The sequence below is a fragment of the Orcinus orca genome, chromosome 4 (assembly GCF_937001465.1).
Source record: "Orcinus orca chromosome 4, mOrcOrc1.1, whole genome shotgun sequence".
In the NCBI taxonomy this organism is placed as follows: Eukaryota; Metazoa; Chordata; class Mammalia; order Artiodactyla; family Delphinidae; genus Orcinus; species Orcinus orca.
In genome coordinates this window covers 26,359,138-26,385,007 of record NC_064562.1, presented here as the reverse complement: position 1 = coordinate 26,385,007, position 25,870 = coordinate 26,359,138, and the positions used below count along the sequence as shown (strand labels likewise).

Below are 25,870 nucleotides of genomic sequence, written 5' to 3'. Positions count from 1 at the left end.
AGACAAAAAGACAACTCTCAGAATGGGAGAAAATATTTGTAAACGAAGCAACTGACAAGGATTAATCTCCAAAATATACAAGCAGCTCATGTAGCTCAGTATCAGAAAAACAAACAACCCAATCCAAAAATGGGCAGAAGACCTAAATAGACATTTCTCCAAAGACATACAGATTGTCAACAAACACATGAAAAGATGCTTAACATCACTAATTATTAGAGAAATGCAAATCAAAACCACAATCAGGAATCACCTCACACCAGTCAGAATGGCTATCATGAAAAAATCTACAAACAATAAATTCTGGAGAGGGTGTGGAGAAAAGGGAATCCTCTTGCACTGTTGGTGGGATTGTAAATTGATGCAGCCACTATAGAGAACAGTATAGAGGTTCCTTAAAAACCTAAAAATAGTACTACCATATGACCCAGCAATCCCACTACTGGGCATATACCCTAAGAAAACCATAATTCAAAAAGATTCATGTAAATATTCCTGCAATGAACACTGTGGTACAACTGCCAGGATATGGAAGCAATCTAAATGTCCATAGACAGATGAATGGATAAAGATGTGGCACATATATATCATGGAATATTACTCAGCCATAAAAAGGAACAAAACTGAGTTATTTGTAATGAGGTGGATGGACCTAGAGTCTGTCGTACAGTGAAGTAAGTCACAAAGAGAAAAACACATACCGTATGCTAATGCACATATATGGAATCTAAAAAAACGTTAATGATGAACCTAGTGGCAGGACAGGAATAAAGACACAGACGTAGAGAACGGACTTAAGGACATAGTGGGGGGAAAAGGAAGCTGGGACGAAGTGAGAGAGTAGCACTGACATATATACACTACCAAATGTAAAATGGATGGCCAGTGGGAAGCTGCTGCATAGCACAGGGAGATCAGTTTGATGCTTTGAGATGACCTAGAGGGGTGCGATAGGGAGGACGGGGGGGGAGGCTCAAGAGGGAGGGGATATATGTATACTTATAGCTGATTCAGTTTGTTGTACAACAAACTGTTTTACAACAGAAACTAACACAACATTGTAAAGCAATTATACTCCAACAAAGATTAAAAAAAAAAAGAGCCAGCCAACTTGAAATAAATAACTAAATAAAGTAAGTTTCTAAGTGTTGGAACTTAGTTTAGAAAATAGTTTTACCTGTTTGCAAGTGTGTTCTTAGATGGAACACCATCAAAAACAATGACTCGATCTGCTAGATAGGTGGCCATGATGAAGTCATGTTCCACAACAAAGGCTGTCTTCTTAGCATGGAGTATGAAACTAAAACACATGATTTTGAAAAGCTTTATATCATCATATTCAAACACTATATTAAGCACTTTTGTCTGCCACTACACACGATCACAGGTAATACTCTTTATGAGTGGGACATTACCGTTTGACAACTCGAGCAGCCATCAATCTTTGCTCAGAATCCAAATATGCAGATGGTTCGTCAATTAAATAGACATCAGCAGGTTTGCCCAAACAAAGAGCTAAAGCTACTCGCTGCAGTTCACCACCAGATAATGTTTGTACCTATTTGCAAAAGAAGTTCAGTAAACCATGTAGAGACATTCAAAGTTTAAAATAATAAAATGATAAAACAACAAAAATTATTTTAGAGTACCTCTTGATCAATGATGTTTTCAATTTGCAGAGGCTTCATTACATCAGTCACAAATTGTGGATGAGTGTAAGCATCTCTGATCTTTTCATGTAGTAGCTGGCGAACACTTCCCTTATTTAATGGAAAAATGGAATTATTTAATGGAAAAGTATAGTATTTAATGGAAAAGTATTGAAATTTTATTTCAGTATAGAACTACTCTAATTTTGAATCTTGAGAAAGTTAAGCTACACAGCAAAAGTATATCAATTTGCCACCAGCAGATATCGATAGTATTTAGATGCTTATCCATCAGCTATGACATGTTTTGAGACTTTAAAAATTAAAAACCCACCATGTCCAAGTTAAAAAAAAAAACCAAAATCTTAAAATTTGAAAGTAGTAAATGATAAATGTTTCAGGGAAGAAATCATTAGAGACTAGGAATACTTCTAAAGGTCAATATGGGTATCAACTAATCTTAGGCAATCTGTGAGCTAACACAAAATGCACGATAATATGACAGGGATAAATTTAAGATGTCTTTTAACTTGTTATTTGAGAAGAGGGCTGAGTTTGAGAACTTAAAAGCTAAGCTTATAGAAAGTATCAATGATAAAATTTTCATTGTAAGCCACGCCGTCTCAAATATTCCCAACATGAGTGAGTACTGAGCATAGATACTGTAATTAATAAGTTCATTACAACACCTGCAGAAATCAAAGGAGGTTAATTTCATGTTTTAAGGCTCATCCATATTGTAACATGTATCAGTGTTTTATTTCTTTTTATGACAGAATAACAGTGGCTCTACCATTTTTCATTCCCACCAGCAACATATGAGGTTCTAATTTCTCTGCATCCTCAGCAATACTTGTTATTGTCTTTCTGCTTTAAGTCATACTAATGGATGTTATGTGGTCTCTCAATGTGGTTTTGATTTGCATTTCCCTAATGACTAACGATGCTGTGCATCTTTTCATGTGTTTATTGGCTATCTGTATATTTTCTTTGGAAAAATGTCTATTCAAATCCTTTGCCCATTTAAAAATTGAGCTGTAACAGTTCTTTATATATTCTGGATACGAGTATCTTATTAAATATATGATTTGCAAATAACTTCTCCAGTCCTGTGGGTAACTTTTCACTTTCTTGATGTCATCTGCAGCACCAAAACACATTAAGTTTTTGAAGATTTATTTTGGAAAAAGATGCCAAACAGACTTAAGAGTTTCCTAGTAGTGGAAATGAATAAAGAACTGTAGTAGTCCTAAGATCTTCCTTAGCCACCTTATTACACCTGTACAGAAACTAATTTGGAGAAAATTTCTGATATAGTGTAAGATTAATGCTCTAGGTATATACACATATAAACTCTTCTTCAATAACAAAATAACAGAATAACTCACAGTTGATTTGGGACTGATTTTCTGTGGCTTATAACTGACATTTAAAACTGGTACTTCCCCTGCAAAGTAATACAAATAAATAAGACACTGAAAACGGCCCAGATCTTTAAAGTTTACTATGTGGAACAGAGTAAAAAGACTCAATATTACAACAGTACCTCCTTCATCAGGTTTAAGTCTCCCAGCAAGCATTCTGATAAACGTCGTTTTACCAGTACCTGGCAACAACACAACATACAAGAAATTGACTTGAAAGATGCTTCACATTTACAGTAAATCACTAATGTACTACTGGGTTTTAACTGAGAAATTAGTTTTGAACAAATACACTGACACTACTGAATTCTGAAGGTTATATAGAAAAATACTTGAACTTTCATGATTCTTCTCTCAAGTATCATTCTAAACTAATTAGGAGGAATATAGACTAAAGTTTATGACGGCCATTTTAACAAACGGTGGTCTATAAAGTCTTGGGTTAGTTCTTGAAAGACTTATTTAGCTAAAATATCAATGCACACAATTTATTGTTAAGACAGGACAATAATTGTTATGGTTGATACCATCATCATAAAGGCCAGTTACATGAAATATTTAATTGCAACCAAGCTCAAAATTCCTGTTAACTAAAAACTGATACATTGCAACAATCTTCATAAAATTTTTTTCTTCTACAGTTTTGTAAGCTATAAGTACACAATTCAAATCTTTTTCTAAAAATCATGAAAGCCATACCAGATATTTGGCACTCAAATTCATCTCGTAACTATGTTTATGACGATAATCTATTACTAAAAAGTGTTGGTAATACAACTATTTACAAAGTTAGATTAGCCTAAATTTAAATTAAGAAAGGTTCCAAGTGGAGGAATGCAAGAAAAACATTTTAAACTAGACTGCTTCAGAACTACCAATTTATCCTTTCCTTCCTAGTCAGTTTCTAAGATGAATAAGTGCTATTCATATCAATTTATACATAGAAAAACCAGCTTAGAAAAAATCTTATTCTCACTGAAGGTTATGAAAACAAAATAAGAAATATGAACTCGATTAAATGACAGATTAAATCATATGTTGTCACAAAATGTGAACTACACTGAGAAATGTAGGAATTCAATCCAGCTCCCAGACCTATAACTGAGTCAAAGTTTTTCATGGAGTAATTAACACTCAGTTACTGGATAAACAGAACAAACTTCCGAATATCACAAAATAAGGAAAACTTACCATTTTCACCCAACATCACCATGATTTCAGAATCTGTAAACTCTCCAGCTACAATTGCTAGCTCAAACTCTCCCATCTTTTTCTTCATTCCAGGATATTTATACATACACATCTTTTTAACTTCTTCTTCATTTGCTGTCTCAGCTACTTTAAAAACAAGTGATGCATCTCTGAATCTCAAGTTTTCTGTTGGAACGTAGCCATCCAAAAAAATGTTTATGCCTGTTGGAAAGTCATTGAAATAAATTAGTAAAGATCACTTAAAGACTAAACTTTTTCCACAAAAATAAATGATCATGTAAAAGCCAAAACCCTAGGCTCTCTTGTGAGCAATCTATGCAAAGATTTAAATTTCTGTGGATTTATAGCATGCAGTGTGACAACAGTGTTTCATGTACCTAATGCCAAGTTTAAGTAATTCATGTATGCCTATATACACAAAGCATAACTTTTCATTATTACGTGATTTTTATAAGATTTTTTCCATCAGATTTTATGTGAAAGCCTATGATGCCATTTCTTCTGTATTTTAAAATAAAAAATTGTAATTTTTCTCTATAAAATGATAAGTAGGTAAAATGGAATATTTTCAGATTGACATAAAATAAAATAGTTTGAGCAATAATTTTTTAAAGATGATTTAAGTTACGAATATTCATTTTCATGGGAGACATAACCATACGTTCAAGTTATGATTTACTGCATTTGTTTTCAGATTAACTTCCCAGGTTTCAAAGAAATTTATAATAACAAACTATTTCATTAACCTTTTTTTTGGCTTCACTGTACAAAAACACCATTATCTAAACAGATTTTAATAACTGAAAGTAAACTAACATATTGTACATGAAAATTCCTCCATGCTGCAGTTGTTAAGAACCACAATGGCAGGTGCACAGAAATGGAAAAGTGGATTATTTGGGAAACAGTGAAAAGATCTGTTTTTAAAGTGTTTACTATTTATAAGAGGACAGTAGGTGAAGTTCCAGAAGGTCTTGAAAGAAAGTCTAAGGATATTATCCATGTCATCTGCAATTAAGAACCACATCTAGGCCTTTTCAGCCTAGAACACAGGTGTTCAACAAATATTTATTGACAGAATAAATAGATATTTATTCTGCCCAAATTAGCATTTTTATATCTTAAACTATTTAAAAATTACAAATGTGGGGTTAAAAAGATTAAAACCAAAAATTAAATAAAAATATAAACTTGAAGGAAACTTAGTGGCCATTTAGTCCAAGTGCCTAATTCACCAGGTAAGAAAATGAAAGCTCAGAGAAGTGACTGTGGAAAAAACACTAACAAGTCAGCTTTATACATTAATACTGCAATGTCTCTCTTGCCAATTTAAAAATGAGTTCAAGCAAAAATTCCTTTACAGTTCATAAAGAGCTTTTACATATAATGTGTTAATTTCAGTATATTAAAGGAAAGCAGAAAGATTAAGTGCAGTTTGTTACTTGAATTGTTTTAACAGATAGGGTACATTAAAAACCTCACCAGGAACTACTTCTTGGCATAGGCTTTAGACATGGCATCTATAAATGGAATTATGAAAAGTGATTGCCAGGTACCCATGTCATTATCATCAATGCGATTCTAGAACTACTTTAGGCAGAGTAGGCATTCAATAAATACTTGCTAACTGAGGAGAATAAAACATTAATTGCTTCTGATATCATCTCTTAAGACTACTGGAAAGAAAACTGGGAAATCTCACAAATTTTCCCTTAAAATACCTACCTATCTCAAATGTATAGATAGGGACGTGAGAGCAATTCCTTCCCCACATCTTAAACTATTTATACACTTTTTATAAATTAAAAGATACCACTGCCTTTTTATGCAGAGTATGATGCAATATAATTTCTTTCTCCAAAAGTTTCTTAGGTAACTCAAAAGCAATCTCTTTCAAGAGACAGCTTTAAAAAAAAAAAAAAAGAGCCTGTTCAACCTAGGGAGCTATAAGGCTACATGAATACTTATTCTTGTAGAATATGGTATTTTTTCAAGATATGGACTAAGTAGTCCTTTTAGGTGTTCTAGATTGCCAGCTTAAGGCATAGCTGGAGAGAAGAAATGTAAAAAAGTAAAAATAGGAATGAGGAAGCAATTAAGAAAGAAATTAAAAGGAAGAAGGTGTATGAGGCAGAGAGTGCACTGATTCTGTTTCAAGAGCCACTTAGTGGTAGGCTAGTTTTTACTTTTGCCTAACTTGCTTAGGGAAGAGACATGGAAAACAGACCAGAGTCCCTCTTTCCTGAAAGTAGAAGGAATAAGTGAAAATACACTTACTAAGCTATTTTATTAGAATTTTAGTCACTTACTAGACTATAATATACTTAACTATCTTATTAGACTTTTGTATAGTCTTAGTTTCACAGACTTAGGATACAGATAAATTTGAAACATGAAAACAAGATGAGCACTAAATCAATTTTAAGAGTTTTCCTACTGGTATTGGCCCGTCAAAGATAAAGCTGAACATGACAAGTAGTACAGTGATGCTGCAGAGGCCAAAATATAAAAGAAACTTTTAATGTAGCAAATAAATAGTGAAAGTGATAGAGCATTTTTACCCACAACAAAAACTTCTACAAAAAGACATAGGTTATGTTTAACAACTGATGTATATAACCTTATATATGTATATTCTATTGTGAGATTAAATTCCTTAAGGCCAGAGTTTTGGATAAGTAATATGACAGCAACACTTAACTACTTAGCATCAACAGCAATACATTTTCTAAGCATTAGAGTGAAAGAGAATACAGCATTGTGAAAAGTTTTTCAAGTTACCTTCTCTTACACTAAAAGGCATAGTGACAACACCATAAGCACTTGGTACGCCATATAAACAGCAGATGAAGTCAGAGAGATAGTCTAATACACTTAGATCATGCTCCACCACAATGATATATCTGAAAATCAATATAGATTTTTATTTTAAAATGTAATATAATATATATAATTAAAATAATTATAATGAAAACTTTTACATAGTTTTTTAAAAAACTACAGTGTAAATTTCAGGAAGACAGATATATTTTTAAAAAATTAACCGTAAAGACCATATTAAGCTTAAGTTCTAAAACATTTTCTTTAAGACTCATTATCAACGTTCATATTTCAAATTGTTTTCTTAAACTAAAAGAAAAGAGTTAACATGAAATAGTGTATGAATAAATGAAATAAATGTTTTGTTAATAAAATAAACTTCAAAATAAACTTTACAAAGCAGAAACAATTATAATAGATTTAAATCAGACCTATTCTAAACTGTTTATTATGCTCTTCAATTTATGCATTAAACCCTTCTACTTGTCCTGTCTCATGCTAGCTGTAGTAAGGAATGCACAGAGAATACAACAGAATCCTCAACCTGAGAATTTTCACTTCAGCTGTGGAGACAAGGAATGAATATGAAACAATACCAAAAAACACTACGTTAGCAAAATGTTTTTACAGGTAATAAAAATCTAGTGACGGTAAGAAAGAAAATAGGTTAGTGTGTGTACTGGAGCACTTTATAAACGGGATGGGCTATGACATGACTTTTCAAGTGGTAGGAAAAATGTATTGCTAGTATAGAAACTATTAGGCAAATAATAATCATAAAGCTTTTACGCATCTTATTCCTATTCAACTTAGCTCAAGATGTTCAAAAAGCAATGTCCTACAGACACCTAAAATTCTTTTTTTTTTTAAACATCTTTATTGGAGTATAATTGCTTTACAATGGTGTGTTAGTTTCTGCTTTATATAAAATTCTAATTTATCAGCTTCCTGTACAAATAAAAACCAGCCATATTTTTATTGATGGAATCACTACTCCCATAAAAAAAAGAATTTTATTTGCAATCATATATTGTTTAAATTGTCAAGCATGTCTAATTCATTCTTTTCTTTCTCTATCTAGATTCTAATTCAGGCTGTCATTTCTATCAATATTGTTATAGGCTTTTAACAAACCTCATTTTCTTCAGGTCCCCAGATGTGGCTCTCAGTTCCAAATGAAACACATAACATCTTCAGACTTTCTTTTAAGACCTTCCAAAACTTTAGCTACTATACATCTTCCTCAATTTATAAGGTTACACCTGATAAACGCATTGTAATTTGAAAATGCATTTAATATGCCTAATCTAACAAACATCATACTTAGCCTAGCCTACCTGAAATGTGCTCAGAACACTTATATTAGCCTACAGTTGGGCAAAATCATGTAACATAAAGCCTATTTTATAATAAAGTGTTGAGTATCTCATGTAATGTATTGAATACTGTACTGAAAGTGAAAAACAGAATGGTTGTAAGGGTACCAGCTGTTTACCCTCGTGCTCATGTGGCTGACTTGAAGCTGTGGCTTGCTGTCATTGCCCAGCATCAGAAGATAATATCGTACTGCCTATCGCCAGACCGGGAAAATATCAAAATTCAAAATTTGAAGTACAGTTTCTACTGAATGTGTATTGCTTTTACAATATTGTAAAGTCGAATAATTGGTCCACTGAACCACAGCATCTGTATTTCTTTTATTTCATTTATATATAGGACACACTGAAAAATGGCTCTTTGCTTGTTTCCTGAATAATCTACCCTTCTATCCCTGTGTGTCTAAGGGTGGTCTATCATTTCAATGGTCTAACATCCTGCCTAAAATCCTCACTTGCTGAAGTTCTACATAACCCTTTCATGGTTCACCTCCAATTCTACCTCTAGTAGGAACACCCTTCTTAATATGCAAATAAACTTTTGCCCACTGTTGAATGTGGTGAGCATCAATAAAAATGGCAAATCACCCAAGTGGGCCAATATTTATCCTGCCTTGGTATCTTTATTGGCAATGTTCCATTATCTGGAATAATTCTCTGCTTTTTTACCATTAAAATCTTCAAGGCCAAGTATAAGGCAGCATAGTTATTATCTAGTGGCTTTTAATGTGCTTTGAAAAGAAGAAAAAAATAAGTCACACCTCCTGCCTTCCCTACTTTCAAATGGAGCTTATGCAGAAGTCCAAAATGTTAAAAAAGATTTAGGAGAGCCACTCTAATTTTCTGAGGGTTTGGGAAGAAACAATAATCTGCAACATAAGAAATGTATGCTATGAAAATTTACACCCTACACTTAATTTTGGGTTATCTGTTGGTTTTTAATCTTCCTCTCGCATTACTATTCCCCTCTCTAATCCATCCTCTATTTCTTGTTGTTTATCGGAGGATATGATCTTCAAAATCTTTTTACAGCATTAAAGACTGAATGTATGCCTTGATATGTTGTAGAATTTCAGGATGCAGATATACTTCCTGTAACTTTTTATTATCAGTCTATCACTACAAAGAAATTATTTTGACCCTTTACCTATAAAAATGAGACCCAGCACATCTGAGGAAATCTAACAATCATTTTCTTCTCTTTGTCAATCTAACCTGTTTTGGCATGTTATCCTTTTTACAACTATGGTTACTGCCCTCTCATAACATAGAATGTAGTGATTTGGCTGAATATTGAAATACATGTCACCTGGTTGTAAATTATTATCCTTTTAGCTTTTTCATTATGGTTAAAGCATTATATAGTATTAAAAAAATTATGTGTAAATGTAGATAATATCTATGATATTCATTTCAGTAAAACAAAGGAATATAAAAATGTTTTATAAAAAGGTATTAGGATTGAGAACTACTGACTTGACTGCTTATGTATTCTTTAATTTACCTTATCCTGAAGTCCCTGAATATTGGGACATTTTATACTCTTACTTCCCCCAAAGAGGCTATCATAATGCCCTGGTCTAAGAATGAAGTGAAAATTATGGCTACGCTTTGGCTCAACTAAGACTGTCTCTTTACCACTGATATTCCAAGTTTTACTTCAAGGTATGTACATGGATCATTTGCTCCTTGAATCTATGGAGTCAAGTTTTCCAATTCTGGAAAATACCCAGCCATGACCTTTTCATAGCTTTATTTTTCAGACTCCTATTAAGACATATGTAAATCCTCTTCTCATTCTATTCTCTCTTATCCCATTCTCCATGTCTCTGAACCTCCCTTCTGTATTTCAATCTAATTCTCTCTCTGCTGTATTCTGGTAGCTTGCTCAGACCAACTCTTCAAGTTTCTCACACTCTTTTCTGTTGTACCTAACCTGTCTAATCTGTCCAGTGAGTTTTCAATGTCATAACTATACTTTTAATTTCTAGATTTGTTTGGGTTTTTTAAACATTTACCTGTTGCTTTTTTGTAGTATCATATTCTTAGTTTTAAATCTTCATGTTTTAAATTATTTTAAATATTATTTTACAGTCTCTTTGAGAATGTCACTCAAAGTTCCTGAAAGTCTAAATCCTGCTGTTTGTTGTGTCTACTGACTCATTTGTAGACAGTTTCCTCCTACCATTTATAACCCTGGGCTTAAAGCTCTTGAGTCTTTACCTGTAGAAATCCTGTGTGACCAGGGTTGAGGGCATATGCTTCCAGAGTGGTTTTATATTTGCTTCATCTAGGTACCACAGAACTAAAGATTCTAGGGCCCTCTTGTTACGTTACTTTCTTAACATGGATGGTTCTTAGACTCCCCTGATCACATAAATTTCAATTCCATATCCATGTGAGCTGCCAGTCCCTAAAGAGATCTGAAGGGGAGCCAGCCCTCCATTTCCAAGGATCTCAGTGAGTGACAGGTATATGTTTCCTTGACATCCTCCTGTGTTTGCTCTTTTGCTGAGAAAGCAGTCGTTTGAGAGTCCTGGCATTTTGTGTGATAATTCAATACAAGGCCTTGCTTCTTGCCCACAAGTGGCTGTTAAAGCTCAAGACTTACTACAGAGACAAGCAACGTCCCCTCAAGAAAGCCATCCTTGTTTTTCCCCTGTAATTTACAGTTCTCTCTTTGGTTTTTTGATCCCTAGGGATTTCTCTTGCTCTGTTGTAAGATCAGCTATGAATTAAATCAGCTACTAAAGAGAGGAACAGAAAAAGCCCTGGGTTCTTGCCATATCACAAATTGGAAACCTAGAAATAACTAGCTTTTCTGACCTTAAAACATCTTCATCTGCAAAATGGGAATACCACCTAAAGATTCTTACTTACAAGTTTACTAAGGCGCAAATGAGATAATGGATATAAAAACTCTGCAAACTACAAAAGCACCCTACAAATACACGACGTTGTGATTACTTAACAGAAGTTTTTAAGACCTCCCTTGTGTTCAGTAAGACCTGGGAAACCGGAATTACTCTGTTCTAAAATTGTGTGTATGAGTGACATATCCATTTGAGGATCTGGTAAAAGTTAAGGATCTGCTTCCCAGAAATCCATACATATATGCCAAAATTTGCATATCACTACAGAGTATTCTTAGGCTCCCTGGAAACAGGTATGGTAGTAAATGGATCTTGCATTAAGAATCTCTTTTCTAGATAGAGGAAGGTAAGTTCAAGTGATAGCTCCAAAAACCAAGATGGAAAACACACACATATATGTGACATTGATGGTCCCAGTGTTTAAACTTTAGAAATCTGTGAAAGTCCTCAAACAAAACAGCACAGGCATATACCAAATCTGTACTTACCTATCTGGATTTATTAGAGATCGTATAGTAATAGCAGCCTTTAAACGCTGCTTGACATCTAGGTAACTAGAAGGTTCATCAAACATGAAACTATGAAAAAAAAAGCAAACATAATAATTTGAAAGGCAAGTATGATAAAATTCTATCTTGCATGTTATTTTAAAGCACTGAGATATAGTTTCTGATTTAACAACAACAAAAATCCTCTTATAATAATGAGGAGCCCACCCCATAATGGTAAAAATTTCTGTATTCTGTTCAGAAGTAGAAGGAAGAAAATAAATTACGAAAGGCAGGACTGCATATCAAGTCTGGGGAGAGACTCCTAGATTAGGCTAACTTACAAACTGTTATCTCCTCATGAAAAATATTCTGATATATTCCGAAGTAATTCAGAGGGCTCTCTTAATTGGCTAAAGTCGGTTGCACTAAAGCAAACAGAGTTTTTGGAAAGGAGGGCTCTGCCCAGAATTACAGAATACTTTATGGAGAAAAACTAGCCTGCATTGGATGCCAGAGTAGAAGTATGGAAAAAGACGAGAGCAAAAACTATCTGGGAGAAGAGAGGCATTAAAAGGTAGAAAGGAAACTCGCCTTTTTCACTTCCTTCTTCTCTCTCACATGGCAAGCCACCCTGATTTAGGATAACCTAAAAAACCTGATTTTCCACTTGAGCTATGGAAAACCTTGCCAGCCTGGTAGGAGAGCTTCATCTTAAAAAAATGTCCTTCTTATGTATAAAGAGAGTTTACAAAATAAACAGCTGACTTCAGATTAAAGAGCTCCAGAACCCATAAGTTGTAAGGTACTTACCTAAATGAATTTTTTACCCCTGATGGAATAACAGGGAAATGGGCAATGGATGCACAATTGCTTCAACATCTGACCTCAAAGTTAAAACATTAGATACTCTTCCTATTAATTTCTCTCAAACCACTGCTCTATTAGCAGCATTATAAACAAAAACTCTAAAGTAGGGATAAGATTTACAAAAAGTATAAAGTAACCTACATATCAGCTTTCTGTATACAAACGACAGCACAGGCAAATCTCTGCAACTCTCCTCCTGAAAGATCTTCAACATTGCGTTCTTTTAGATGGGTTAAATCTACAAAGAACATAGAGGCATTGTGTTCAATGTTATTTTATTTTACCTCTTCAAGGTAAAATGTATATTGCAAGTCATTCTCTGTTTGAATGTTTCTGTTGAAAATACGACAACTACTAGAGATTTTTCCATTTATTTCAGTAATCCATATAAAGATACCTATCTTCATGAGTTAAGTTCAGGGCCTATTAAAACACATACACAAAATAAACACTTACCGAGCTGCTGACATACAATTGCTTGTGTCTTTGTTTCATCTTTTCGGTCCAAAATACACCCCACTGTCCCCTGCCATAATATATCAGAAATAGTATTATTTTCCTTCAATACTAAAATTCCCTCACTATTAAAAAGAGTCACAAAATAAAACAAGTTTACTTTGATTTATCTTTTATATGTCCACCAATATCTGTAATATCCACTAAATTTCTCCTAAAAAGCAACTGACCTTTGCAGCCTTGGGAATCTGGTCTACATACTGAGGTTTGATAATGGCTTTTAGGTCGTCTTCAAGAATCTTGGTAAAGTAATTCTGCAATTCAGATCCACGGAAGTAAGTCAAAATTTCTTGCCAATCAGGTGGGTCCTAGAAATATATGTATAATTACCTGAATTTAATAATACAGTTGCAAAGAGGATGAATGTTATACAAAATAGAACACATATCCAAACAGAATACCTCTGCTTCTAAGATAATATTAGAGGTGGATTTAATTTCAAATCAAGAAAACACCAACTCGTAACAGTTTACGAAAGCTCAGAATTATCAATTAAGCAGCATTAACAGATTTTACCTAAAAAGGAGTTTCATTTATAGTTTCTCAGCATTAATTCCACAAATAATCTTGAAAATAAGAACATTAAAAAATAAAATCACACATACTCTCTCCTTCATAGCCTCATAAAACTGAACCAAGATATTCATTTTTATAAGGTGGTAATACATACATCATATTTTCCAAGGTTTGGCTTTTGCTTTCCTGCTAAAATTTTTAAAGCAGTTGACTTTCCAATACCATTAGTTCCAACTAATCCCAAAACTTCACCTGGACGAGGAATGGGCAACCTGTCATAAGTGTACAAAAATAATAAGACAATTCAGACTTATGTAGAAAAAGTGACGTAATACCAGAATGATGTATTTTAATGCGCTTGCATTCCACACACATTCATCAATAAGACAAAAGAGATATATGCCAGATATTACTGGCTATTAGGAAAAAACAGCAGCCAAGATTAACTTAAAACTGTTGTTAGGAATGCATCCATGACTAATATACTCCAAATTTTATTTATTCAACTTTCACTCAAAGTCTATTCTAAAGTAACAATTTTTCTTTCCAGATAAGGCTCAGTTTTAATGTATAATAAAATGGTTTGGTAGAAAATTGCACAGCAGGTGCAACCTCACACTGTCTTTCTTTTTTTTGGCCTGCCATTTACTTACAAGGAGAGACGTGCCACATCAACCAGAAATATTCCACTCATTCTCCCTGCTGCAGTAGGCCCCTTAAAGCTGGCAGGTTGAGAAATACCCTTTTATTAGTTAAATCTAGACTCCTAGATTCAAAATATTAGTGTTCAGCAGATTAAAAACCTCAAAGAATGCGTCATTAACAATATATGTCGAAGTCCAGAGTAATATTCTCTGCAGATTACGAGATTAATAGATAAATAAAATCAAGATGAGTTCCCTTAAAAGTATTCTGGGGATAAGGATATTATTAACAACAGTGATTCTCACCCCCAACTGTATATTAGAATCACTGGGAGCCTTTTCAACTTACTAAGTCCAGACTGTACATCCAGAGATAAGATGTAATTCAACTGGGCTGAAATTACCTGGGCATTAGTAGTTTTAAAAAGACCCTCAGGTAATTCTAATGTTAGCTAGAATGAACCACTGACATATACAGTATGATTCTGCATGATGTTATAATACTGTATTTTGCTTTAGTGGATGTAAAAGTTAATACCACTTTTTTTCCATTTTTGTTATTTCTCTGAAGATTCCAAATGGATTTACTCTTGACTGAAATAAAGAAGAATGTTGACTTGGAAATATACCTGTGAAGCTTGAAGGCGTTGGCACAGTATCGATGTGTTGTTTCTTTTTCCAAGTTGCTTGGTAAATTGACAATTGATAAGGCACCAAAGGGGCACTTCTGTTATTTAAAGAATTAGTTTTCTGTTAATTCTTAGAAATATAGGCATGACTAAAATGAACAGATGAAGAAATTTTTATAATTTATCTTCCAAAAGTGGGAGTTTCACATAGACGTAAAGTATTGTTTCATTTCCTATCCTTTGCTTAAAAAAGTTAAGTTCCTTGAAGGCAAGAATCATATCTAATAATTCTGCATTCCCCCTAGTGACTGGTATAATCCTGGACATTTAATATGTTTAATACTTACTGCAAAACCTTACAGAACTGGAGGCTTTTGTATGAGAAGGTTAAGAGCAAGATAAAACACGGTTATTGAGCATACAGTTCCATATTCAGTCAATGAGAAACGCCTTCCCTTTATCTTCTTCCTGTCTCTGTATGCTTCCATTTCTACCTTGTAAAGTCCTTTAAGGTCATGGATTGTACCTTTCTTGGTCTACTTACGTCCCAACAACAGCTAGCATAGTATTTGCACAGAGCAAGGACTAACATCTTTCCATTGTGATTTGTAACCATCCCATATGAAAAAGATACTTCATATTCCAATTGAGAAAATTCACATAAAAAACCTCATAGAAAAACTTATTCAAACAATAAGTGACTATCAATCAGATAAATGCCCAAGGAACAAGAATGGCAAGAACTGGAAGGTGATTTAAGAGTGGTAACGTGGCTAGAAAAATTTCTCAGCAGTACAGATGACTATAAAGGTACAACCAAAGAGTATAACCTCAGATTAGAAATCTGTTCAGCAGAACTGTTCAATGAGCTCAGGGGACTAATTCAAGTCTCTGTATATAAAGATTTCAGGGAATTCCCATTTCCTAAGTTACAAGAACATAGAGGTTTAAAAAACAACACTCTCTGTTTGTTTTCTAGCAAAATAATCACCAACCTCTAAAAAAAATTATTAATTCTTTACACGAGATTTTTTCTGCAAACGGAATTACCTCCATTTACAGAATCCTCTATTACTCCATCAACGTACATAAAATGCTTACAGGCTGCAAGTAATTTAAACTTCTCTTAATCTACAAAGAAAAAAATAGCCACATTGCTCATATATGTGGTGCATTACAAGTATCTTAGTGTTCAGGGGGTATACACTACCCGCCCCCCGCAAACAATTCATCACATCAGTTTCTTTTCAGCCACTGAAGTGCATACCCCAAATTCTGGAATCTCATTTTTTTATAGCAGTGAGGAAAGAAAATAAAATCGAATATATTGTTCAAAATAAGATTTCCACCACCCAAAACACTGGCAGGCAAATAATAAAAGATTAGTAAGTATTTGCTGGAAGAAATATCTCCTGCTTATATTTTAAAAACAAGAAAAAACGCTTTCAGGTACCAAGCCTGGTACTTCTGGATACTTAACCGAGGATTCAGAAACCAATGTAAAATACACAAACCTTATTAGAAAAAATAACAGATGGTATCCATATTTTGGGAAATCTCCTTTCTAAAATATATTATCTGTAAATAAAAATAACTAATTTAAGAACTTTATACACTGGCTCCTAAATATCTTTTATGAACTAAAGTTGGAAATCCATCATTCTTTAGTAAAATACCCTATTCAAACCATTCAGTATAACAAAAACTGAGGTATCTTGAAAAATTACACTATTGGGATAAATCCAACAATAGAAGAATGTATAACACAGCAAAAGCAGTACTTAAGGATTAGGTTAAATTAAAAAAATTTTTGGCTGTGTCCATTTTTATTTAAAAGTGTGAATTTAGGGGCTTCCCTGGTGGCGCAGTGGTTGAGAGTCCACCTGCCGATGCAGGGGACACAGGTTCATGCCCCGGTCCAGGAAGATCCCACATGCTGTGGAGCGGCTGGGCCCGTGAGCCATGGCCGCTGAGCCTGCATGTCCGGAGCCTGTGCTCCACAACAGGAGAGGCCACAACAGTGAGAGGCCCGTGTACCGCAAAAAAAAAAAAAAGTGTGAATTTTAAATTAAACACAGGGACTTCCCTGGTGGCGCAGTGGTTAAGACTCTGCGCTCCCAATGCAGGAGGCCCAGGTTCGTTCCCTGGCCAGGGAACCGGACCCCACGTGCATGCCACAACTAAGAGTTTGCATGCCACAACTAAGGAGCCCTCGAGCCACAACTAAGACCCGGCACAGCCAAATAAATAAATGAAATAAATTTAAAAAATAAAATTAAACACAGACTTGAAAAAAATGTATGTAATATGACTCATATTTTTTATATTTCAAAAAAGTTCTGGTAAAGACTTGGAGAATGTCCTTCTCATAAAAGGGTGAAAAAAAATTAATTTTGGTTGGAAATGGCTTTACGAAGTTGCATACAGCAAAAATAACTTTTATTATTATTTTTAAGGATAACTGTTAAGTGGGGTGGTTAATTAATTGAAAAAGCAATAATAATATTGATATAAGAACACTATTTTTCTGAATTTGTATTCTTTATTCAATGTTTTATATTTGGCTCTAAAAATAGTTATAATGTACTCAGAAGTTTTAGATTTCATTTTTAGGTTACAAATTTGATCCAATAAATAAAATATCACTTACTTTAATACAAATACCACAACCAATACAAAGAGTTTCAGAAATCCATGCTATTTTGCTCTGGGAGACAACCTCTATGCATAATTTTCCTGGCAAAGGAAAAGATAGAATTAAGTCATTTCTTCTGATGTTCTAATTTTCTGAACACTGTTATTTCGGCAATTCTGGTTCCAAATTTCCATATAGAATCAAGTTTTCAAAAAGAAAGGCCACAGAAAGAAATATAAATCAGTGCTTTGGATAGATTACTGAACTTAACTACTTATATGAATACTGTTGTCAGGCAAGGCAGAGATGACTCTAATATGCTTATTTGTTTAATCTACTATGGGAAGAAAATATGCTAATAAAAATACAGCAGATCCTAAAACAGCTTTACTTTTAAGCTGACCTGAATATATAATCCATAAAATATGCCTTGAAAATGGTAATGTACACCAGATAAGGGAATGAAATACGTTAGCTAAATCAGGGAAGCTCCCCAAAGGTATGTGGACATCTAATACACAAACAAAATTAAACCTGGCATTAGGGATATTAATAATGGAATTTCTGAATAGCACGGTAGACTGTAACACATGACATCTAAATTTCCTTTTAAGATTTAGTAAGCTTATACCTCACTAGTATATTTAAAGTAAAAATTATTTTGTTTAGCCCTTAAAGACGACCAACAAGTCATCAATTCTGAATGGTCGTAAATTTATTTACTCTTGAAAATATAGCAAAACCTCATGAATAGTCATTCATATTAAGCTTTTTTTTTTTTTTTTTAAGGAGAATACTATCAAATATCAATACAAACATCTTGGCAGTCCTTTCTTCATGACTTAAAGTAACCATAGGATTTTGTAGGACAGTAAGAATCTCAGTAATTTGAACTCTGGTTTGATTTTGTATTCAATGAACTTAAACAGGATCATTTAGTCACAAAGCATTAAAAGAAATTTAGAACAAAATCTGGTCTTATTTTTACATTTTAAAGAAACTAACGGGGGAGAAAAGTATATACTAAAGCCTATAGAACCATAAAGACAGTGTATTCCTTTTAAAACCTTCTCTTATCCTTAAATGATACACAGAACAGCTTACCCATTCGAACCACAGGGCAACTCTTTTTGCACTCCTGCCGACACTTCTTAGGTTTACATTTGTCATGGTTGACAATAGCAATTCTTGTTAATTTATCCGCCATAATTCTAAGGAAGTAACAATATCCAGTTCCTCTATTAAAGAAAAATTAACAAAATTATGGCATAGTCAATGCAATTAGTTAAGAGAAATAAGTCACAGGCATAAAAAGTTAGACAGGAGGAGATAAGTTATCACTATATTCAGATATTAATACCTGGAACTAGTTTAAAAAAAACTAGTAAAAGCAATAAAATAATTTGGTAAGGCTGGAAAAACAAAATTTTACATATAGTCCATTCATCAGAAGATTTATATAATGAAGGAAAAAATACCACTTTCAACAGTCAGAAAAAAGAAAAGATCTAGGGATCAACTTAACAAGATATATATACACATGTGCAGAAACTTTCAAAATACCACTGAAAGACACAAAAGACCTGAACAAGTAGAATGACATGCTGTCTCAGTTTTCACAATAAAGAATAGTCAATATCAGAGATTTCAACCTTCCCTGAATTTATATATTTAATCCAATCTCAAGGAGAAAAAAAAAAAAACTGAATCAGACAAATCAAATCTAAAGCTCTTATACAAAAAGAAAAGTAGTAATAGCCAGGAAAATGGAAAAGAGCAAGGGGGAAGAGGGAACCTACACTTGACATATGAAAAAAATGATATAAGGCCTCAGAAATTGATGCTGATACCAGTGTATGAACACAGACCAATGAAACAGAATAGTAAGACGTGACATGAAAACATACATATGATAAAGGTGTTTACTTCTTCCCTCAAACGAAGCATCACTTCATGGCTTAGCCATCTGACTACAATGCACTACTGATGGAAATGGCAAATAATTATTAAGGGTGTAACCATCATGTTGGTCAACTGGAAAAAGTAAAAACTGCTTTACCTGGGAATTTACAATATGGCCATGATGAATTTTATGTTAACGGCACTGAAATGAAAAGGAGACCAAGTAACTATATGTATATACTCACTTTTGGAGCTTTTTAAAGTCTTGATATTTAACAGCACCATCAATTATGTAGTTGAGGTCAAAGTTAACTTAATCTTTTATAATATTGGACTTAGTGATTGACATTAATTTTCTTAGAATGTGATTAAAGTAATTCGAAAAAGTGCCTTACTACTCCAGTTTATTCCAATATGTAATGAAAGAACCTGAAGCCAAAAGATTATTGACCAACAAAGACATTCTGTTGGCTTTTTCTATCAATGACTGTGATCCTCTATCTAGATTTTTCTTGACAGACTGCTTCCTCTTATAGAACTCTCCAGTCCTTCTCATAACCCCTCAATATCATTAGGCTTGGAGGGGAATAAAAGATCTTGCTCCTCAGTACCGCTCCCAGACGATTCTCTCTCCTCACTAAAAACAGCCACTTTTGCCTCTTAGGTCATCCACCCGCTTTAGTCATTTACCGACCATCAGATCACTCCCTCCCATTCTTTGAAATTTCGGCCCTTAGCTAATGTTCACTCTAACAACTCTTGTCATAACTCTTGGTGATTTTAATATATTCATAGATGATCCTTCTATTAACAGCCTGTCATCTCAGTTCATTAACCTCTCTCCTCTAGTGATCTTGTCTTTCACCCTACCATAGCCACTCATTCCTTTGGTCAAATCCTTCACCTTGTCATTACAAATAACTGCGTTTTTTCCATAACCTACCTTTCAAATACCCCATTCTCCAACCACCATCCCTATCTTTTCAGTTCACCTCTCTCATACACAACAATCCAACAACCCCTTGAACTCCCCCATTCCTCAGACCTAACATTATCTCAATTCTACCACATTTCCACTGTCCTTCAGCCTTTTGTATCTTTGTATCTCTGTACCCACCTAAAATTCCGTTGTCAATCACTTACACCCTCATCTATAATCCTGGTTAAGCACAACTCTTCACATGCAGCAGAAAATGGGAAGAGAAAAAACAAAACCATGCTGACTAGTATCATCTCAAGTGAAACTATGCCAACCAGCAACCATACTATATGTATTTCCATAGCTAAGTCCCTTTGCAAACTAAAAGATATCTGCTAAGGAGAATGTTCCAACAATTCTCTCTCATGTCTTTCACATCACCAACTATTCTTTCTACTGGCTTATTCCCATCAGCATTCAAACACTACATTATCTGACCCCATCTTCCTCCATTGCTTCATTTCTCCTTCCTTTTATAGCGAGACTATGTAAAAGAGTTGCCTATAGTCAGTGTTTCAAATTTCTTTCTAGGTATTTTCTCTGGAATCCATTCCAGCCTTTAGTGCCCATCATTCTATCAAAACAACTTGTCAGGTTATCACTGTTTTTCACATGGCTAAAGCAAATGGTTGTCAATCTTTGCTTCAGGGTCTTGGCCTTTCTGCTCCCTCTGCCTATAATGCTATTTCCCCTAGTGAGTCACATGGCTCACTCCTTCAAGTCTTTAATGTTTATTCTCAATGAGCCTTCTCTAGCTATATTACCAAAAAATATAAAACTCTCTTGTTTTATTCTTCTCCTTAGCTCTTTCTACTATATGACATAGTATATATTTCATATATATGTGCATATATGGTATATGTACACGTTTACTGTGTGTATGTATATATATATATGCATTTATATATTCTCTCTCTACACACAGACAATATTTTTCCCTCTCCAAGCAGAAGGTACTCCATCATGAGTGCAGGAATTTTTGTCTGTCTGTTTATCCCAGTGGCTGGACCAGTGCCTACCACATAGTAGGAGCTCAAACATTTCCACTGAATGAAATGAGAAAATGAATTTAGACATAGTAAATCATTTTCCTGTAGGTTATAACAACTTCAGGAGTCTTGCAAGTTACCAATATTTTACAGTGACAGTTATCCACTAAAGTATATTATTGGAAAAAAAAATCACCCAAAAGGTAACTAAAATTTTATGTAATAAACAGTTACGCTGATAGGTTCACTTTACCCCTTTATAACCTTTAGAAATTGGTCCAGGCAGGCCTCCTAAAGATTAGAATAAGAAGAAAATAAATGACTTTTGAACTGCTACAAAAAAGCTATCATTCTGGAAGTGCCAACTCCCTAGAAACTGAAGACTCTTTAGTTAGCTATTAAAATAAAACTGGACACCATATTAATTATGGTGAATGAGCATGATGAATTCCCCTATAGGGGATAAATCTTCATTGATTTATCAATGAAACTGCTTACGTTAAAGTTTATTTCTGCCAAACTACTAAAATGTTTCACCTACTATTTCAAACCATTTAAAAAACCAAATGACTATAAAAGGTGATTTTTATAAAATAAAAACCTACCAGAGATGGTTAATAAGCTGATTTATATAAAAAAGTGATAAATTATAATGCATTTAAGAAAAATGAATACAGAGTCTTTGTAAAACTGTTAATTAACAGTGTAAACACTATTATTAATTAAATTTCTATGTTAGTTTCAAGAATTGGCAAGAAAGAGCCCCTCCTTTTTTTTTTCCATGAGAAAGACATAGCACATGAAAGCTTGGAGGGGAAGCCTGTAGTAATTGACTCCTTGAAGGTATTTCAAATCTGAAAACTGTGCTCAAAATAGGTACTCAAGGGACTTCCCTGCTGGCGCAGTGGTTAAGAATTCCCCTGCCAATGCAGGGGACACAGGTTCGATCTCTGGTGCAGGAAGATCCCACATGCTCCAGAGCAACTAAGCCGGCGAGCCACAACTACTGAGCCTGCATGCTGCAACTACTCAAGCCCGCATGCCTAGAGCCCTTGCTCCACAACAAGGGAAGCCACCACAATGAGAAGCCTGCGCACCGCAACGAAGAGTAGCTCCTGCTCGCCGCAACTAGAGAAAGCCCGCGCAGTAACGAAGACCCAACTCAGCCATAAATAAATAAACAGATATATAGATAGATATAAAAACTTATTTAAAAAATAGGTACTCAATGACCTTCACTGTCATTATTCCAGCTGAGAGGAAAAAGGAAGTGAGATATGGAAACCATCTGCAGTCTAAGACCAAAATTATTTTAACACCCTGTTCAAACATTTGAAAGGTTGCTGTTAACGAATGATGCTTATGTCATGTGAGATATTCTAACCTATGCTATTGCAGGTCATTAATTTTATAAAACATGTAAGTTGGGAGTGGTGCACAACTCTGACTTCAGAGTCTTAAATTGAAGACAATTAAAAGGGACACTAAATTAATAACTGCTTTCTCCTTACTCCACCCCAGCAATTATATTAAATATTCTTCCTAAAAAAATTTTTTTATAGGGGAGAACAAGGCTTTTCACTAAAACAAAAACAACACTCTTTGGTTCAGATACAGATAAGAGCCCTTGATTAACACTGACAAAGCATTATCGTCAAGCAAATGGTATAGAATGAATATTCTCATTATCAGGGACAAAGGTACCGAGGACTGCAACACACATACCACTGTCATAAATGCCTAGTAAGCAGTCCTGTGCAAGAGAAGGCGAAAAACCCTCAAGCAAAACAAAACACACTGTTCTTAAGGCTACTTCTCACTCTTACGATTTTACCGTAAAAAATGAGAAAACGGGCTTGCGTAGTTTATGGGGTGTGGGAATCGGCTTTAGCCGTCGTTCCTGCAATGCACGAACCACTGAAGGGAAAATAAAGGGCCTTTCAATAAAGACCTGATCGCAAGGAGTTTAAGATATGATAAAGGAGAAGACGGAGAAGTCACCAAGGGGGAAAGTGATATAAAACTGCACCCGAAATGTTAAAGGCGTTCACCTGGGAGATTATTTGAGCTAACCCTGGTTACAGCAGAGTACACGCTGCTGTGAGCACAGTGACGTCTGGCCATCATGTCTACAGACGGGGAGTGGACAAGCAGGAATTCGACTTCATGGCGGCAAAGATAATTCACTCATTCCACAATCCCCAAACGGTGGAAGAAAAGGCTTCCAAAGGTGCCAGGGGAAGAGTGGGGGTGGTAGGGGACGCTCTGCGTTCTGAAGGCTGCTGTAAGATTCAGCCCTAGGGCAGGAGCGGGGGAAAGGGGGGACTGGAGGCTGGACCGCTGAGGGGATGGCAGCTAAGGCCATCTTCGGGTCCCCTGGCGGGGGTGGCGGGCCGCAGTGGCAGAGTGCCGAGTCAGCTGGAGGGAAGCGTGAGGCGTCCCCAGCTCTCGGCGGCGCCCGCGCTCCGGCGGTTCCAGCTGTCTCGCTCAAGCCGGCTGCCACGCGCCGCTGCCGTCTCCACCGCCGCCACCTGAGGCCTAACCAAAGGCTCTGGGAGAACGTCCCTACGGTGTGCAGACCGTGGCAGACTACAGCTAAAGGCCAAACCCTTCCAGGCTATTCACGTACCTGGAGAAACAGATTCCCCTTGCGGAGGGGAACGCAGAGGCCAAATCAGTTCTTGCTTTCACTTCTCAGCCACACAACGTGTTCCTACGGCCACTGGCCAAAATGGCGGTGCCCAGCCGCCGCCTCACGCATGCCACAGGGAGGTAGTGCGCGTGCGCGACAGGGCGCGCTGAGCGGAGCCCTGGAGGGAGGTAGGGCGAGACGGCGGAGAGTGACGTCATTGTGCTGCGACCCCAATTGACGTTGTTGGGTAAGCGAGGCGGGCCTGGGAAGCTGAGTGGGAGTGGCGCGGAACTGCAGCGGTTCCTGAAAACCTGAGTGGCGGCAAGCCGGGTCTGCGAGCTGTAAGTGCGTGGGCTTTCCCCGAAGTGGAGAATGGTTCTAGCTTAAGCAGACGGGTTCTCTTCCCCAATGTCAATCTCCTATTTCGCTCCCGATTTCCTCAAAGCTGGTGGGTCAGGAATGGATCCTTAGCCGCTGCCTATTCTCGCACTTCGGGCAGAGGTGTCAAGCAGAACCCACGGAGTCTGGTCCAGACACTGCTCGTGGTGGCGTTCTCTCCTTGGCCTCAGCTCCTGAACGGTGTGGCCACGAACCCGTTCTTCTCCGAGTTCCGTGCTTTATCCACTTGGTGGCGTCCAGTACCAAGTTCGGCAGTTAAATTCTGCTCCAATAATAGAGATGGGCCATTTTTTTGGACAATTTGACATGTTTGGGTGTTTGGCAATGTGGCCACAGGTTTAATCGTCTCATCCCAGACCTTACTTAACTTGCAGGTGGCAAATACTTTACGATTGAAGCTATTCATTCATCCATTTATTTATTCAGTAAATTGCTAATGGAGCGTTTAAACCTCAGGCCTTTCCAAAGTTTGCAGTCCAGTGTCTATTATTATTTAAAGAGTATCAACTGCTTGTGTGGAGATTAGGGAACAACTGAGATGTGACTCAGGAGGAGTCAAGGAGATGGTATACAGACCTTTTGGCACAGGTTTATAACAGCATTTACGTATAACGATGTTCAATAGCTGTAACTTTGCACTACCGAAGCAGTTTTACATGTTGTTCACAATCCACTATTTTTTTTTTCACGTTTGGATATGCCTACCAAGATTAACAAAAGATGAAGTAAACTTGTGGTTTAGAATAGGCCAGTTATTCACTTCTAGACCTTAAAGGCATTTTTATGACTTTATGTACTATGGTAAGAGCACATATAAATGGAGCTTTTGACAACTAATGAGAAGATGTGATTTTTCTCTGCATCACTTAACGGATTATTTAAAATGTAGACCAATATTTACATATTCCTGGAATAAGAGTATTTCAGTCTGACTTTTCTAGGGAAAAACTTCATTTGGATTGGAATTTTTACTCATAGAGGTATACAACTGCATAGCATTATAGGAGTATAGATCAAATCAACCCATTTGACAGGAAAGGAAATAAAGCCCAAGGCGAGGCTGAAGTTGACACCCTGATCCTGTGCCCTTTGACTACTATAGTCTGCTGCTTTGCACAACTTGTAAGTTATAATATGTTCTATTTTAGAAACAAAAACTGAATTCCCAAGAGTTTTTAATTACAGTGATTATGTCAACTGCTTTCGAGAAATAGATGATTAATATCCAGGATATATTAGTGATCGATTTGGCTATTAAATTTTTACTTTTATGTTTTGTAGAAAGATGCTCAGGTCTGGGTATAATGTGGATACTTT

The 25,870-nt window shown here is 35.5% G+C and overlaps 2 protein-coding genes across 5 annotated transcripts in view; one reads left to right on the top strand and one right to left on the bottom strand.

Moving 5' to 3' along the window:
* ABCE1 (ATP binding cassette subfamily E member 1) overlaps positions 1 to 24,304 on the bottom strand; it is a 36,108-nt gene extending 11,804 nt beyond the window's left edge. Inside the window, exons 1-16 of the mRNA XM_004263602.4 lie at positions 24,152 to 24,304; positions 18,757 to 18,890; positions 17,668 to 17,753; positions 15,018 to 15,115; positions 13,899 to 14,016; positions 13,399 to 13,536; positions 13,169 to 13,238; positions 12,854 to 12,950; positions 11,843 to 11,932; positions 7,067 to 7,188; positions 4,265 to 4,486; positions 3,196 to 3,255; positions 3,038 to 3,096; positions 1,650 to 1,760; positions 1,416 to 1,558; positions 1,178 to 1,300 (exon numbers count right to left, since the gene is read on the bottom strand). Coding sequence (XP_004263650.1) covers positions 1,178 to 1,300; positions 1,416 to 1,558; positions 1,650 to 1,760; positions 3,038 to 3,096; positions 3,196 to 3,255; positions 4,265 to 4,486; positions 7,067 to 7,188; positions 11,843 to 11,932; positions 12,854 to 12,950; positions 13,169 to 13,238; positions 13,399 to 13,536; positions 13,899 to 14,016; positions 15,018 to 15,115; positions 17,668 to 17,753; positions 18,757 to 18,859 — 1,640 coding nt within the window. The 5' untranslated portion in view covers positions 18,860 to 18,890; positions 24,152 to 24,304. The remainder of the gene's footprint in view (positions 1 to 1,177; positions 1,301 to 1,415; positions 1,559 to 1,649; positions 1,761 to 3,037; positions 3,097 to 3,195; positions 3,256 to 4,264; positions 4,487 to 7,066; positions 7,189 to 11,842; positions 11,933 to 12,853; positions 12,951 to 13,168; positions 13,239 to 13,398; positions 13,537 to 13,898; positions 14,017 to 15,017; positions 15,116 to 17,667; positions 17,754 to 18,756; positions 18,891 to 24,151) is intronic.
* A 79-nt stretch (positions 24,305 to 24,383) lies between these two features.
* ANAPC10 (anaphase promoting complex subunit 10) overlaps positions 24,384 to 25,870 on the top strand; it is an 81,501-nt gene continuing 80,014 nt past the window's right edge. For all 4 annotated transcript variants that reach the window (XR_007477249.1, XM_049709539.1, XM_049709540.1 and 1 more), the window contains exon 1: positions 24,384 to 24,495. The gene's annotated coding sequence lies outside the window, so the exon portion shown is untranslated. The remainder of the gene's footprint in view (positions 24,496 to 25,870) is intronic.